Source organism: Atractosteus spatula, chromosome 8, assembly GCF_055471065.1.
Source record: "Atractosteus spatula isolate fAtrSpa1 chromosome 8, fAtrSpa1.hap1, whole genome shotgun sequence".
Lineage (NCBI taxonomy): Eukaryota > Metazoa > Chordata > Actinopteri > Semionotiformes > Lepisosteidae > Atractosteus > Atractosteus spatula.
This window is the reverse complement of record NC_142713.1, coordinates 55,235,152-55,253,375: the sequence shown is the minus strand read 5'-3', so window position 1 is coordinate 55,253,375 and position 18,224 is coordinate 55,235,152. Positions and strand designations below refer to the sequence as shown.

Sequence of the window (18,224 nt, the reverse complement as noted above, 5' to 3'; positions counted from 1 at the left end):
AGAAAACTGGGGAAGTGGAACTGAGCCCTTGCTAACTGAGTTGTTTGTTATTCAAAGGGGAATGACCTATGTGCCAATTGATCTGTAAAGTGTTGTCAACACCAGAAAACATCACAATACCTGTGCACTCACGTACAGTAACCAATTTTTCATCAAAGGCTTTGGTATGTGCAGAATTCTGTATTTCGTGTGCTGTGTAAAACTGCTCCGCCTCAGTGTGCAACTCCTGTTCTTTGTAGATTGCACTGAATTTCAGAGTGAGCTTTAATACTCTTAAACCTAAACACAAAGAACTGAAACATCTAGCTCCATGTTACCTTAATGACTTCTTGCATGAGTGTAGTCCAACCGTTAACCTCAGATGTGCTGATTTACTCAAACCAAACACCGGGCTCCATACAATGAGAGACAAGAACTGTCTGTATGCAGCTCCACAATTGTGGAGCTTTTTTAAATATTTCTTCAATATACCCTCTAATGCCTGTCTGTCTACCATTATTTAAATTCTGCTTCATCTACCATTGTATAGCATTTTATTCTCTTCATATGCACTTATAAATTAAATTGACTGAATGATTAAATGGCACTATCTTAAAGACTATGATAACCTGCCTTTAGCGTTGGATGACTCTTTCTCTGTAGACTGCTCCAATTTCTCGTCTCCATTGGACTCATCAACTTCTGCCACCGTTGTTAACTCAGGTTCACTCTTGTACAACCTATAGTCAGGGCCCTGCAAGGGGATCAGATTTTATTAAGAAAGACACACTACCCTTTTCTAATCACTTCTGAAATAAGGTTAAAAATAATAGGAAATCGATTGACACACTGTGCTGTTAAGTTCAAGAGCCTGGTTAAATTGCAGTTGCAGATTTAAACATTTTTAACACCTCAGAACCTGTTCTCCCAACATAACAAAGCCTGAACCTCTTTATGAGGATCTTGGTGAAACAAGTGTGTCAAGTGACTTCAGCATGCTTCAGTGAGCCATTCATGGGATACAGCACATGAAAATAAGTAACAAATGTAAAACTCAAATTTGAAGGGAGCGGAGTATGGAACCACAACAGTGCAAAATGCATGAATTCGAAAAAAACCCACAAACAAACATGAGCCCAGCAACTCCAGTCACCCGGCATGAAAATGAAATGTCAGAAAGCACACTGTTGCGCAGGAGTTAGGGGATGCATGGTGGCAGTGATAACCGCTTACAGTGTGTGCGCCGTTTCTCTGACAGCCCTGCGCGTGGTACATCTTCCTGTCCTCTGGCCGGTGGACTACTCCCCTGACTGCGTGCAGCTGAAGGCTGCTGTTAGTGGGCAGAGGGGGGACTATAGGAGGCCGTTCGATGAAATCATAGGACTGGGGAAGGGGAGGCCGAGGAGGCACAGAGTCCTCTTCCTACAGATTATAGAGAGGTCAGCACAAGAGCGTCCACCTGCACCAGCTGAAGCAAGCAATTCTGCACGACGCGTAACTGGGAAAACTGCCCAAGTCGTAAAACTGTACACCTGTCTTTCTGTATTAATCATTAATTGGATGTAGCACACTAAAGGAAACTTCCCTTCTGCATTTCGGAAAGGCAAAGATTAAAACAATGTCAGGAGTTATTCTTGAAGTGAGGAATACAGGGCATTTCATTCCATCACGTCAACTTGCTGATATGATTTATCTTTTGAAGTATTTACAACATAGTTGTGAATTTATGTATTTTCACATATGAAATAGTTCAGTGTATTCACATATACTGGATATACACCCGATATATACAGTACCCTCCAAAAGTAAAAAGAGATAAAGGCACAACTATCATTCCTGCTTTACAGTTGTACAAGTTATAATTATAATCATTAGATCAATATGAATGATAAGTAAATACACATTTTATTTTGGGGTAGTTAAATGTATATTTAATCATACTAGATCAAAAACACTGTATTCATTCCAGTGCCTCATCCACCTAAAAAGACAAGAAGGAAATCTTGCATACACAATTAAAATATTGATCAGAGTATGCCATGTCTCGTAATAGAACCAGTACAGATCAATACTGGAATTGATAGCAGCACAGATCCTAATTAGGTATCATAGACGTTTATGTGCACATTTTACCAGTACTATTGAAAAGTGACATCTGCTCTGGTACAAGCTAAGGTACAATCAACTACTACATTTTTAGAAATTTAATATTACAATCTGCACATTCTGATGGACTGAATAATGGGGCTCTTCATGAACACAGACCATAATCAAATACTTTTCACCTTATGTGGATGGATTTCCTTCCTTATCAACAATGTTTGTCTTTGGTAGCATGATTCACCACTACAACTGCACCACTACATATTAGAACTGTCAGTTTTGCTGAAAAGCCTTACTGCTAAAATTGGAACAGTCACCTATATCACAGAGGGGAATCTGTATTATTACACTTGGCGATTATAACATAGTATTGTTTGCACCATAAAATGTGGAGCCTTAAAAAAGGACACATAGCCCTTGAGGTCTGATTGAAACGTTACTCACCTCACTTTTATATTTATTTGAAATTGGTTTGGATCCCAAAAAACCTAAAGAAACAGAAACGGACAATGTTGCTTTACTATGCAGAAATTCTGTAATCGCTTCTTTCCAACTATACTTATTGTGATAGGACAGCGGGTTCATACAATATGGCAGCTCTTGGCTGAACAACATTCCCCATTGACATTATGAGTTAGTCATCGACATTATGGATTGGGTTACGGAAGACCTCAGTAACTCAGTGAGGGCGTCAGGTCATTCCTTACAGCTTTCTGGAGCATATAGTTCAGACAAGAACTGCCATCTGCCATCTTCCCCTGCTCTACAAAATGTAATGGACTTGAGAGGGAAATACATGTAAATTAATACACACTTAAGTGGGGCACACTGAATAATCCATATATACTATGGCAGAAAATACTACTGCAAAATTAAATTTGTGTCAAATCAGGATGCTGTGCTAAAAATACAGTAAATCACTATCGTTACTACTAATGCTCTAGCTTTGTTTTATTCAGTGCAAAAGCAACTAACCTGCATCTCCAGTGCTTCTCTGGGGTTTGTTTTTACTCAGCGCCTCCATCACATCTTGTATTCTCCACAGCTCCTTCTGTATCTGAGCATGCTGCTGACTGGAGACCTCAGACTGCGCAAGGAAACAAAGCCGTGTCATCACCTACTTGGTCTGAAGAAGTGTGATTTATTAAACCCTTAGTCCTGACTGTGTGCCACAGAATGACTCGTTAAGATCAGAAATATACAGATACTACTCAACACCATTTTATGAACACAGTCCTTACAAGATCAAAAATAAAAAACGTCCCCTTTGAAAACAAACGTAACCTATGACATTCTGGAAAATGATGAGCAAAAAGCAATCTTCAGGACAATTATTGCATTTTGGAGCAATTTGCTTGATGAAGAATGCTTATTTTCTCTGGGTACTTTAATTACTCTGCTTTTCACTGAGAGAGTAGCCAACAGCGATTTCTTAGTCATGATTATTAATTTATTTGGCTGATGCTTTTATCCAGAGTGACTTATTTCTGTACCCATTTATATACAATACCACTTTATCGGAGCAATTTAAATGTGTACAAGTGTAGAGCAGTCAACTCACAACCTTCTCGTTACAAGTCCAGAGTCCTAGCCACTACACTCCACACTGCTGCATATACATGTAGTGGACAAAGAAAAGTGTGAACATCTGGGTAATTGAAGGACACCAAGGCTTCTACACAGGTGTGGCACCTTTGATTTATTTGAATTAATGATCAAGAAAGATCAACTTGCTAAGGCTTCACAGTGTCTAAGGTGATGTCAGCATGCCACTCGGAAGAAATGACGTCAACAGCAAAAGGCAGCAGTGGGCAGAATTGCATATGCCATAAACTGCAGATCAATTGACTACAGATTTCCACCTGGTGTGTGTTTCATTAAAACAATCCACTGAAAATGCCATAGAATACTATGGTGAAGTTACAGTGCACAAACTTCTCATTACATCTAGCAGTGAATGCACAAGCAAGCAAAGCAAAACTATCGTGCAGTGGAGAAATGTAAAATGTTTAGGTGATTCATCCTTTCACTACTTTCATTTAATTTGGGGCACTTTCTCCTGGCATGATTTGGATTTAGAAGGCAAGGTCACTTAATGGCACTGAGTGATCATCTTCACCCCATGATGCGGAATTTATTTCCTGCCTGGTAGGACTAATTCCAGGATGCCGATGCCCCCATCACCTGAGCACCAATGGTCTGATGGGCATGAAACTGATTCATACATCATGTCATCTACTCAGTGACCAGATCTGAATCCAGATAAGGGCTTACGGGATTTCCTGTAAGGACGCCTGGATGGAGACAGGCTCCATCAAACCAGCATAAGCTGAGTTTCTTGAACAAGAAAGGTGTCACATCCCTCCTGTAGGATTCCAGATGCTGGTAGACTATGGAATGACTGGTAGACTATAGACTATGGAATGGAACATAGAGTCCATACTGGCTGTATGTGGTGGATCTGTGCCTTATTAGGTAATTTTAAAGTACATTGGTGTTTCCATTTTTGTCCACTGCCTCTGTATTTAACACTGTGGACACATCTGTGTATTTAACACAGATGGCACTTTGATGCCAAAAAAAACACTTTGAAAGCACTGGAGATTCATGTATCTTTTGTGATGAAAATCTATGACTACTGATCCTAAGGAGGTGCATCACATAACAATAACTGGACAGATAATCAAATCCCAATGTTATGGACAGAGTGCTGAATACATGGCATTAGCAAGGAACCTGTGTTTGTGCACTGTGTCAGCTGGCTTATTCATCTCATGATACAAGCTGTCACGTAAGGAATAGGCTGACATTCACATTGCTGTCAAAGCAATGTCAAAAACAAGGAACACTCTTGTAGAAAAATCAATCTTTTACATTCTTCTATTTTATCATCAAAACTATAGTAGTGCCAGCTGAAGAGTGATGTGAAGACTGTTTAGTTAGTGAAGTAAAATGTACAGAAACCCTTTGCTGCATAAACCCTGTGTACATACCCTGCAGGTATTTTGTCATTATTCAGAATGAACATTAAGATATGTAAACTAAACAAAGGATAAGAAGGTACTACACGATACTTATGTTTTATCAAGTTCTATCTTTTTCCTAAAGTGAAGTTTGTGTAACTAAGTTTTCTGCTCTGCTAACGAACGCAGTCTTTATATATCTGAAAGTGTAACTGACTTTGCAGTTGCCGTTAAAGGTACCCCTTCATTAATTCACTCAACATTTTTAACTCTAGACATTTTTCAAGTAGAACCCCCAAGGCAGGAAAGATAATTACCAGATTCTTATTATTAACAGGTATTTCTTTTGAAGGACACAGAGTGCTACAGTAGTTATGCAATGAGAGACTTTACCAAGGATATAATGAATCTTAGCCAGGTCTAAAAACATCCAGGAGAAATACCTGGACTTTCTTGAAGAACATGAAGAAAAACTTTCTTCCAGATCTCATTATGGCTTGCCTTTTCATCATTCCATCAATCACCTGAAAGTCTGTTCTTGTTTTAATTCATTTAAACCATTTATACAGGCTCTACAAGGCACCACTTAACGTGCTACTGGAGCAGAGATGTCAAGAGAATACATATGCGGTGCACTGCCAGTTATGAGTTATGAAAATGCCTTGGTCTGTACGGTTGAATCTTTGTTTGCGATGCACTGTCTGACAGAGGGACCTTACAGAGACAGGTGTATTTACTCTGTAATCACGGGAAGCACTATTATTTCACACAGACAGTGGCCTTCAATTAATAGTGCAGTGTGATAAGATAAACTAGTGCACCTCAATTAATTTAGGTTTGCCACAGAAGAGGGTTTGAATGCTTGTGCCATCATGACTTTCATTTTTCTTTCATATTTACAAGTTAACCAATCTGTGCAGAAGACCTGAATATTTATGCAAGGCACAGTAAATCATGGTATACCATCCATTTATTAATAACAGAAGGAAGGAAAGTAAAAAAGAGAGAAAAACAAGATTCACAGAATCTAAGAGACAAAATGTAATCATGTGACTGTGTACAAAACAAAAAAGCAAGATGAAGACAAGAACAATCAGTATGAGTTCTGATAATTCAAGATCAGAATGTTTTTGCCGATCCCTATGTCCGTTCTATTCTACATTTATTTGTTTTCAGTGGTACACTGACATGTGACTGTTCTTGTGCTCTACAATATCAGCAGGTTTGGGGAAAAAAAACATTTAATGAAAAAAGCCCTGCTGGTTATTAGCAATTTACAAATGCTTTTATATTTCTGTAAATGAAAATGTACCAGCCACTATTTCAAACAAAATAAACGTCATACATACATTTTTTTTTACAATTCATTTTTTATGTAGTGGGGAGAACCTAAAAAATCTGAAAACATAAATGCAGGTGTCTTAATACTAATGTATTGTTTTTGTACTGTGTACTACACAGTTAATGTACTGTGTTTTTGCGACTGTAGAAGTAAAGTTCATACCTGAGGATTCCCAAGAGCCTCCAGCTGGTCATGAAGATTGTTCTTGGCCATAGTGACTTCAGACTCTAACCTGTCATACTCCCTCCAAGACCTTTCCAGTTCCTAAGAAGATTAAGAAAGTTTGCTATAAAACTATACAGAACTGTAGTCTCAAGATTCCTACTTAATCTTGATGATGTATCTCAGCAGACTTCTTTATTGTAAATTTACAACACACTAAACATGCTTACACATTTACTGTGAGACGTTAAAGATACAACTAATGAGTATCAGAATGGACAGCATTTGCTCCATGTTTTGCATTTATGGTGCTTTGCCATTTTAGAAGAGAAATGGATGATTATTATTTTAGGTTGGAGATTAAAAATACAACAAGGCTCACCTACACTACCTTAGAAATTTAGGTTTTTCAAAGACTCTGGGCTACAGTGATTAAACATTTATAACCAAAGTATGTTTACACCTGTTATCTCTAATAATAAAACAGGAATTGCAAAGTGACTCATGAATATTTTACGATGATAATTTAAGAGTCCCTGAAGGCAGTTCCGCTGTTTCTTTGTGATGCTGTGATAACAGAACTTTTACTCTTCACGGATTGGACGGGCTGTTAATGTTGGGATGGCAGAAAAGGCTTTGTGAACGTGTCCCAGCGCCCCCCTGCGTCTACAGGCGATGTCACTCACTGTGTTGGCCCGGGTCAGCTCTCGGCACGTGCTGAGCAACCCGCTCTGTAGCACGTCCCTCTGCTGGACCACACTCTGGATCGCTGCCGGCTTGTCCGCATTCATCTCGATTTCCTGACTCGCAGCCAGGAGCGCCTGCTCCAAAGTGTGCTGTTACAGAAGGCCGGAAAAACAGCGATACTCCATAAACAAAGTTACAAAATGCTCCCTCCACAAAGGAATCTGGCAGAGCAACGCTTACTGTATGTGCGGCAGTCAAAAGTCCCCACGCACTTCACACGGCTGAAGCTAAGATAGGAATGTCTTTTTTACCTTCTCGCTGTGAAGCTGCTGCAGCTTTTCTTCTTGTGTTCGAACCACTTTGTCCTGTTCGCACAATCTGCTAAGCTTAGCCTGGAAATAATTTTTTAAAAAAAACCAATTTAATAGCATATTGATGTTGCAGCAGTTATTTAAATTCTGTAACCTTATATCTATAACCTGCTTCTGACTGACCCTACTCAAGATGCTGCCACTACTTTCCCATCCACAGCAGTTCGGCAACAGTTTGATGAAATGCATCGACTGTTTAGCCAAGTAACTCCTAACTAGGCAATTATCATTATAATTATACTATAAAGGGGCTCCTGTGCAAATCATAACAGGTGACCTTTCAAACTACCATCGTTTAGAATTACCCCCACTGAATGACTGAAAACTGCAGGATTCAGACCTGGTTCAGAACTGAGCTTATCGATAATTTATTTGTCCACGTTGGGTCATCTCCCACCTTGTCCTGTAACACTAGCCACTCTTCAAAAACGTTTTGGCCAATGGTCTACAAACTTGGTAGGAATCTTTCCAATGACAACAAATTCAGCGTATTTTCAAGTGGTTCCTATGGGAACCGGGAAGGGTGCCTGACCAACACTTTATTTCTATGTTGATAAACAAAATGTAATATAAACTGCTCCTGAGAAAAGCATTCCAGACACAATAAACAATTTCCGTAACACTAAAAGTAATGGAGGATCTGGAATTTTGTTCTCAAGCTACTGCTGTCTTAGGAATTGATTCACAGAATTGACAATTCGCAGACTTAATCAAACTAAGTTTTTTAAAAACTTTTTCTTACTGTGAAGTTTAAAGGTGCTATGCAAAATACAGATTATTATTATTAAACGTTCTTGCACCTCACCTCAAATTTTGCAGCGATACTTTTAACACCCATAATATCCCACATAATGGTGACATGCCCCCTACTGCTAACCGCTCTTCTTCAACAGTTATTCTGGCCTATGAACACCAAGCTTGGTCAGCACCATTCTAGACTTGTCTTCCTTAGAATTCACTTCCACTGTTCAAGTGAAAGGCTAGAGGCAGGTTTGGAAGCCTTGAAAACTGTTTGCCATTTTCTTGTTGATTTGTTTCATCTTAATACATTTCCGCATCATGAACAGTTAAGATTTCAATCTCCTTGCTGTTTAGAAGCGATTACTTAACAAGCACTTTTAGATAATGAAGTCTGATGCAAAATACAGCATCATTCAAGCGTGGATACCACTTAATTCAGCACGTTTTTGGAATTTGTAACAACTGTGTTTAAATTAAAAAAAGATGGGAGCACAACACAGTCAAGGATCGAATCACACTAGATTTTAAGGAGATACACATTTATTTTCTCTTGCTTGGATCAAATAAACCTGTGTCCTGGCAAGTCTGACTGAGCTTTATACCTAACTTTCATAACATTTTAACTTTCTTATGAAACCTGTACAACAGAAAATTGGTTAGAGTTTACTTCTTTTTTGGTCACAATTTTTCTACATTTATTTTCTTAGTAAAATAGTCAAATCTATGGTTCAATATTCATAAACAGTTTTTTTCTCCCTCTAGCTAGAAATGCTAGCATTGTGTTAGTTTTGTTTGCAAAGTAGGAATGTGGACACCCGAAACTCCTATCAATTTTATAGAATGAAACTCCATCTTCAGATCTACCATTAGAAACCCTTGCTCAGAAGAGGGGAGTAGCAGTAGAAACTTCAGCAGCAATTACTTACATCAATGTCAAGTTCTTCTGGCCTGTAGACATATGGTGCATCCCTATACTCATCTTGGGACATCTATAAAAATGAGCAGGAGTAAGAGTGAAAAGGCAATGCGCAATAGCATAATTGTTCTTTTATTAATTTGAATCAAAATCACGCCATCAAATTGGACAACAAAAACATTACAAGGAGCAAACAGAAATATTTAAAATTAAGCACTGTAAATCATGCCATTAACAATATGGCCACATTTTCACAGATGATGAAAAAAGGTTCTTCCAATTCTAAGGCTACCAAATTGTTTTCTCCAAACATGCAAATTGGGAACTCTGTACAATTTTAAACCCAACTTATAAACAATGAGAAACTGAAGATAAGATACTCTGGTATCTTGAACTCCATCTAGACCTAAATTTGCATCTCGCAACCTGCTCAATTTTCCTTGCAGTAGCCAGACTTAGCATACGACACTCAAATGTATTCAATTTACTGGTTATTTTCCTGGGGAAATTAAGTCCAACTCTAAGCAGATAAAAAATGTCTTATATCTCTGCAACAGTGGCACAATACACAGTTCTTGGCAGAACCATTGTTTTGCTGTTATTCTTTTTATTGCCATCTCTAACCAGCTAGATTGTTCCTTATCAGTCTTTCCCAAACCTACCTTACTCATCACACAAATGAACCGTACATATTAAATCTTTATCACAAAGAAAATGTATATTTATAACATAAAGGATGCCCACAGTCTCTAAGAACTGAAGAAAGTATCTTGAATTCGTAATATATAAGGTTTGATTTAGTACATACGGTACATTAATACGAGTCATTAACCAACAAGAGGACATTTGACCCATCTAGCTAATTGATCTCATCCAGCCATTTCTATAAAGAAGGAAGAAGAAACTAGGGTATTCGCTTCAAGAACTTGGCAGGGTAGCTTGATGCATACTTCCACAACATGGTATTAAGATGTAACTTCTGGAGTAATTCTTCATAAACTGTAGTTTTAACTATGAGGTTAGAATGTGTTTGAGGAAAAAAGAAACAACCTACTTTTTGTTTTCCTGCAGCGTAGCTTCAATAGACATAGCTAGTAATTACGCTCACAGTGTGAATGTTGTGCATTAGGCATTCGCCTCAATAGCAGCCTTCATACAGTTGAAAAACCAGGCAGGGCAGCCTACTGTGAGGGTAATTTGTATGCAGTTCATTTAAATATTCTTTCAAAAAAAGCTTATACCTAAAAAGACTGTTTTTTAAATGATATAACATGTTTTACGATTACAAAAAAGCTGAGTGTTATTACATGTTAAAAAAAACATCTCAAAAAAGTCATATCCTAGACAAAAGCTCTGATATGATATGGCACTGTACTCTATAATATACGAAACTCTTTTCGACAGAAAAATATTGTTAAATCACTGGGACCGAAGGAACTTTTAACTTGCTGAAAGATGATTCAATTTGCAAAACAGAACCACATTTCCTACAAACTGCTTACTGACTAATGGCAAACAGAGAGGTCAGAGGTCAAAGCTATATCCAGGCTGAGAGTCAAATCTATATTCAGCCACACTCGATTTAGCAAAGTACAATCATGATACTTAAGTACATATACAGTATGCGAATTCACATTTTGCTATAAATAACATCTGCTATTTACACTTCCCATAATGTGAACATAAATCTGTTTAACAAGCATAATATTTCAGACATTCCACACAGAGCATGCAGACACGCCAGTGAATATTTCCAGGTGCAGGGTTGGTGTGATAAAAAGAAATGATGACTTCAGACACTTCTTTGGAATAAACAGGTGTAAATGGAATGTGATGCTGTGCTGATGTATGAACAAGCAGCAGCACTTTTACACCCCAGGTATACAAAAGTGGCCAAGGAGTTTAATATACAGCTGGGATGTATTATCCGTTAGAGACACAAAAAAAAAACCACATATCGCTCAGTGTGCTACTTCACTTACCTTTCTGTCGCTCTGTGGTGCATTTTGTATTTGTTTTTATTCCCGGTGTATAAAACCGCTTGCACAATGACAACAGAGTGTGCTTAGTTTCTGTTTATTTATGTGTATGATTCCTTGTTTGATGCACACAGCAAAATGGCTTTACGTCTACCTTTGCATTATGAATTCTTTTCCCCCTTAAGATTCCAATTTTCTAAGATGTTCCTTTTATGTATAGATAGAGTAGTGTCATATTCATTTCTCCATGTTAATTATTGCACATCATTCAGAGCACAGGGTCACAAACAAGAGGAAGATGTACAGTCCATCTTTCTCACTTGGTTTCTGGCTGCATCATGATCCAAGAATTCCATCTGCTTGTTTCTAAATGCAAAACCCTTTTCTACATGATACTGGCAATTCCATTCTGGTACGAATATTACTTCAAAAAAATTCCTCAAAATGATAAAGCCATATTAATGTCATACTGGTTTAATGTCATAATTTTTTTTACCAATAGAGGTTTTTTTTTTTACAATTTGTAAACTTCCATTTTACTTTTAAGCATTTTTAATGGAACAGTTTGCCTGAAATGAAGTCCTAAGTTGAAACAGGAAAACTTGATTGTCATACACAATGAACTTTTCACAAAAAATTCCAGTAAATGTAAAAAAGCCCGTGATGTACAGTGTATTATCCCCTTAATTTGAATATATCTATGAAATCTTTGTGAAAATAGCCCTATATTTATTTAGAGCAGCCTATTCTGTATAAATGACAGCTTTGCAGTGTATATGACAGCTTTGCAGCAGGAACCATTGTAGATACTAAATTTAACTTCTATAGCAGAATGAAGGTTTTTCTTTTCCTTTATCTCGGACTAGAGGATATGAACTTGCTTAAGCCCACAGAATACTAGCAATGCAATTCCCAGCTGGCTGTGAAATACCTTTTACTAAATCAGTTTTTGCTCTGGCATAAGACAGCAACACATAAAACAGCAACAGAAAGAGAGCTATGTTTTAAAGCAGAAATCAATGACATCATGGCCACAGTAATTCCAGCAGTACACACCAGTTTTCACTACGTTGCTATACTAATCTCTGTACTAAAAATGCTTTTAATATACCCACTGTGCACTAATCATATTGATTAATCAGGTAATGTGTGAACTGCACGTGTGTTAGGCAGGTGCTACTGTCCCAAGACACACTGCCAATGACCTGTACAGAACCTCAAGTGCACTATTCCACTTCCTACAAAGGGGTTTCCTGTGCTTATGTAAAATTATAATAAATCTGAACTCCTACTGTCTCTTGTACTAAAAATATTCATATTTTGTGATTTTACATGCATTACATGCACGATTCATTCTAACACAAATAAAGAATTTCACTTGCACTGTAATGCAGGTCTGATGGTATCATATTTAGCAGATGATTAGTCGGTTTACTCACAGCCAGAAGATGAGCACTCAAAGTCAGGGTCATTCTTTTTACAAATATTTCCCTTAATATCATTCAAGAAATCTGAACCATTGTCACATCTTGACTTCAAATATTTTCCCTGATTGAGTTTTACAGTGCATATACTATATGTAAGCATCCCAAAAATTTAAACAATTTAAATGGTTTGACATGAACAACCCTGGAGTTGGTAAAGTCTATGACCTTTACTAGGTTTCTGATGTACGGTACACGAGGCTTAACATCACCCTTAATCTGCACTCACACGTTTGTTTCGGTGTTTTAATGTTTTTGGAGCTTTCAATTATTAGAAATAGGTGGTGGAGATCTAGTTACAAAAACTTCCAAGCAGCTTATTGTGTATGCAGTATTGCCACACCAGTCTGTTCATGCCCCACAAACACAGAGAGAAACACTCTTTTCGTCATAATGAGCAGTCTAAGAACGAGGCAAAAAAACAGGTTCCGTGAACCACAGTTTCTCTTGGGAGATTAATAACTGATTAGGGGAAAGAACATATCCTTTAAGGAAGTACAAAATGTACAAAATGGGCTTTTATGATCAATATAAAGTACACAATATGTACCAGATACTCTTGTGCTTTTTATTTCAACTAGATATTCAGGAGCTGTAATGAACTGGTAAAGCTCCTCTTTCCTTGTCTTAGCCAAGGATCCTGACAAGTGGAAATGTTAATTTGATATTGTTAGCTTCAGAAAAACACTCCAAAATCTGCCTGGTTTATAATATTCCTGCTGATCTACCCATGGTTCTTCAAAAGCAACGATGCACTACTGTAAACTCTGATCTAATTCAAAGAAGTGTTACTAAGCATGAAGTCTGAAAGAAGGGGAAAAGGAAAAAAAGAAACCCAGAACACATAAAACCCATCAATTGCAATTAACAGTGAGGGAGGATTAGCTTGACACAGTAGCATACATCATAAGCCATGCCAGCACTGTTCCAACCTTCCACAGAAAGCAATGAATGAGATGTACTTTAATACAAACAATAAAAGATAAATGTCATGAGTACACTGGCAGGAAGACTGAAGGTTGTCAATAAAAAAGGACTTTTGGGTTGATGACAATAGCAAAGCCATTCATTTTCCATGACCTTACTTGCTGGTACAGTTGTGGCCTTGGCGCTGAGTTCTCAATCATAGTGTGAACCATGATGATTAAAGGTTCATTTTCTTTCATCTATTTCAAATCAGGAGGAGCATAAAGCAATCATCAGTTCACAGCACTGCTAGATTTGAAAGACAAGTTCTTCATCGGGTTTACTGATAAATGACTGGCAGGAATGACTGGACATCTTCGGAAGAACGTTAAAGCAGAAAAGAAGGTTAAATTTGATCACCGTTTCCTTGTTACTTAGTCGAGTATTTTTAAGCAGACACCAAAGAGCCTAACTTAAATTTTAAAAGTAAATTAAAATAGAGCCGTAAACCTACTTCAAAAGATTAAGTATTTTCTGAAACATGACACTTCACAAAAAATCTCAAGACATATTCTGAATTTCCATTGAAATTAAAGTTATTTTTATTTTTTCCTCAAAAGGCCGCTGCTGAATAATACCAACAGCTGACCTTTTCAGACATTCTAACTTTTCTGAGTAATTTACACATTCTGGATAATATCCTTAACAGATACATGCATCCCATTAAATAATATTTAATAATAATATTTAATACCCTTTTCTAACTTGATTTCAAACTTGAAGCACCTAGGTATTGCATATCTAAACTTGTTTTCTTTATTCAAATATTATACATATAACACCAGATTGAATATGTCAGGACTATCCAAAGAATACTCTTCCCACTGAAGAATGTAACATGTTAGCAAAAAAATTCAGACATTCTAACAGCAAATAGTAACAATACTCATTGTTTCCAGCATGGTACTGCTTTAAAATGTTTAGCAAACATTGAAAAATCCAAAACACATTAAACCAAATAATTAAACATATTGCTACATAAAACTACTTTGTTCTGAAACAATTTTGCACTTTATTTTGGAACCTGGTTACCTTCTCTAACTACTGGATGTCCAGTGCTTGTATTGTAGAAAACACATCCCATAACTATAGCATATTATGTCTTGCTCTGTGTTCTTGTTCAGTAGTGAATAGTATTTACTGTGCAGCATACATTTCTCCCAACCCCTCTTACTGCATACTGCCCATACTGTATAAAAGAAACAGGAGAACCCAAATTACTTGAGTCAAAAACTGAAAATATACATATATACTTAGGGAAATATAGGTATACATTTCAATAACTTTTAAAGACGGATAAATATCTTCATGCCTTTTTTAATCCCTATAAATCCACTATTAAAGAAATAGTCACACCAAATGCCATCTGTAAATCTACCATTGCTATGAGACTCATTTTACGTCCATCTGACTACTATATTATAAACAAGAGATAATGTTCCCTGACTTCTGCTCTATAACGTAATGACAAGTGGGAAGAGAAGATTTTGTGAAGATCACAGGCTTTCAGTAATCCGTGCAAAGCCTCCTTCTGTCATGAAATATGGAGGCTGCTAAGCACTCTTTCATAGTGTAAAATGGCACAATTTATAGTTTTTAATGAAAAGGATTAATTTCAAGTGAATAAAGTAGTGGGGCATTCTCTAGCTTTGTATTTGCTTATAAAAAGACCTCTGTGCGGATCAAGACAAAAATGTTTCAATGCAAACTGTTTGTCCTTACCTTTGTTGAAATCAATCATTACATTACTTCCCTATCCTGATGTGTTTAGATTATTTGGTTATATGAACTAGGCTGTTTCTTTTTATTAGAAGACATTTATGGACATGTAACACAAACATGGTGCTACAGTACATGAATGTGTTAGACTTTCGAAATTTAAGAAAACAATTTACATGAAAAATAAATTGCCCCCAAAACAGGAAATGTTACTGTACGTATTGGGTTGAGATCTCTGGGAAAAAACCCCCCAGAAAAATGAGCAACAATCATGAAAAGAAAAGAATAAAATAATTTTCCTTATTAGCTGAAGCACCTGTATTTAGAGGTTCATAGGGAAAAACACCCTGAAAAGGAATGTAGCTCATAAGGCATCCACTGCCGATCATGCTGAATAATACTTCATGTTTGTGAGAAGCAATGCAAGAAAATACTTTAGTTTCCCCCACCTGGTTATCCAAATACATGAGGTTCCTTTGCAGATGATGTGAGAGAATCTCATTCTAGCGTTGGCAGCAGCATTAAAAAAAGAAGTGAGAAGACAGTGAGCCAGAAAAAAGGAAGAAAAAAGCAGAAAGCATGCTCATCTATTTGGAAAAACCTCAGGAACCCATTTACTAATTACAAAGTACTTGAGCTCTAATTGCTAAAACTATGCTTGTTGTCAAAGTCAATATTGGAGACATCAAATATAACCATGCAAAGCATTGGGAATCACTCCTAATTCGTTTTCACACACTGCACACATGAAAATCATGAGATGGATTTGTGTGCCATTCAACAGACTTACAAGCCATCTGCTTGAAGATGCCAGTGCTGAGTGCAAATCCCAATGAAAAATTAATAGTGATAGTAAAACGAATAAGAGAAGGACAGCTGTCTCAAAAGGTAATTCAAATTCACAGCCGAGTTCCTCTGTAAACATGAAAAAAGATTGAAAATTCCTCCACCCTTCAGTTTTTTTTACAAACTAAGATAAATGCCCCAACACAAATCACTGCACATTCCTTCTGACATGCACAGGGCAATCCTGAACTACCAGGGCTGTAATGAACACATGCATTTTTACTATTAACCCTTCTTTCAAAGCTGATGGTGACCTACATTGACAAAAATTCACACAGCAAGGAATTGCACTGTGGGGTTTAAATGGAAACTAAATTTGCAGATTTAAGCACAACCACAAAATGGACATTCTCACCAAGTTGAATACTTTTAAGTAGATTAAGGGCAGAATTTCATGTTAGCAACAGATTCACATGTACTAAGCTTCCTTTCTAATCTCTTTAACAACCCCTTTGTTAACCACAAAATAAGTACAGGCTTCAACATACTGAATTTATTGTATTAGTCACTGCGAAACACAAATTACATTTCTGTTTCAAAAGGAGTCTTGTATAAGTGCTAAAGCTCTTTTGACTCAACAAAGCGTTTACCAAAAAGTGCTCACATTTAATGTTTGTAGCAATTTGTCGATGTTTCTAGATTTCAACACTGATTCAACATCTTTATTTCAATGGATTAAAATGTTCTTAAAGGGTTAATAGTAATCGGTTCATTCCAAAAAGCATATGCGTCACGTGCTTTCCCCCTGGCACAAAAACGAGGAGGAATATGAAAGGCCTCGCTCATCGGACAGAGGAAATGGAGTGCCAGATCAAGCTCAACTGCAGTGATGCTTTGTTGCACAAATCCCATTTAATGAATGGCTGAAAGATAATGGCACACGACACACACCACCTATTGGCTGACCTTTGGGTTGCTGGCATCGAGATTTAGTTGCATAAGCTGTGCTAAAGTGTGCTCCCGGATGCTATTCAGCTCTGCCTGCTGCCGCCGCAGCTTGATGAGCAGCAGGGTCAGCTCCTCTGGCTGCAGAGCGCAGGGGACAAGCCAGAGAGGACAACAGGTTAGGTGGGCGGGGCCAGATGGGGCTGGGCGGGGCCAGGCAGGGCTGGGCGGGGCCACTGCTCCCTACTGTGCTGGTGGAGCACTCGGCTCCCATTCACTACAGAGCAGCGTTTCCAATAAACAGGCTTGAGGTATTTTAATGGCAGGCTGCTCGCTTGCTCACGTACAGTTCAAGACATATGGGCATATGCTCACGTGAAGCTGGAACGCCCCCTTCACGTGGCCGCCACATCCGAAATAAGACATTCGAGTAGGGAGCTGCGTCAGCATGCGTAGGCTGCAAAGGAACGGGTAAAGGGTCATTCCGTGCTGAGAAAGGTACAGAAAAGAAATGCCGGTGCAAAAAAGAAGGCTTCACAGCCAAAACGTTGCGTTTCTCTTCTTTACCTTTCAGCATGGAATACATCTTTACTACCTGTTCCTTTACAAAATCATGTGGCTACGAAATCTCTCTGCTTTCATATGAGCAGCGCATACCCAGACACAGTCTCATTTATTCTTTTTTATTTTTTCCAATTTTTTTTTCTGAGCTACTTAAAATGCGAAAAGTAGAACCTCAGTTGCTCACGGCCCTACTCCTCGTCAGTCACTGCGTCTGATATCGATAGCTAATCTTTTGTGAAGATACCCCTTGTGTTTTAATTCCAGAATCAGATGACCCTAGCTAAAACCAATCTCATTCTGTGCGCAATCCCAGAAAAAATCCAAGCCTGAAAACCAAATTGAGACAATGCAAAAGGGAATGCAGAAATTTATTATTTTTTTGCTGGAAAATAAAGAACTTAACGGGAAAAAAATGCTGTTTCTGTTTTCTTCCTTGAGATTCACTGGCAAAGCAAAACCCCACATGAAAGTACAGAAGTAGAAAGAACCCGCAGACATAAAATGTGGAGACATTTCC

At 37.8% G+C, this 18,224-nt stretch overlaps 1 protein-coding gene across 22 annotated transcripts in view; it reads right to left on the bottom strand.

Moving 5' to 3' along the window:
* The window catches only part of plekha5 (pleckstrin homology domain containing A5), a 171,514-nt gene that overhangs the window by 9,555 nt on the left and 143,735 nt on the right, over positions 1-18,224 (bottom strand). For 13 of the 22 annotated variants that reach the window (XM_088923954.1, XM_088923939.1, XM_088923935.1 and 10 more), the window contains 11 exons: positions 17,165-17,284; positions 15,862-15,915; positions 13,813-13,893; positions 9,275-9,337; positions 7,548-7,628; positions 7,236-7,385; positions 6,550-6,651; positions 3,058-3,169; positions 2,527-2,570; positions 1,213-1,401; positions 613-733 (listed from right to left, as the gene is read on the bottom strand). In XM_088923954.1, the coding sequence (XP_088780080.1) occupies positions 613-733; positions 1,213-1,401; positions 2,527-2,570; positions 3,058-3,169; positions 6,550-6,651; positions 7,236-7,385; positions 7,548-7,628; positions 9,275-9,337; positions 13,813-13,893; positions 15,862-15,915; positions 17,165-17,284 (1,117 nt within the window). The remainder of the gene's footprint in view (positions 1-612; positions 734-1,212; positions 1,402-2,526; positions 2,571-3,057; positions 3,170-6,549; positions 6,652-7,235; positions 7,386-7,547; positions 7,629-9,274; positions 9,338-13,812; positions 13,894-15,861; positions 15,916-17,164; positions 17,285-18,224) is intronic. The other 9 variants (XM_088923951.1, XM_088923949.1, XM_088923948.1 and 6 more) reach the window with 3 other exon arrangements.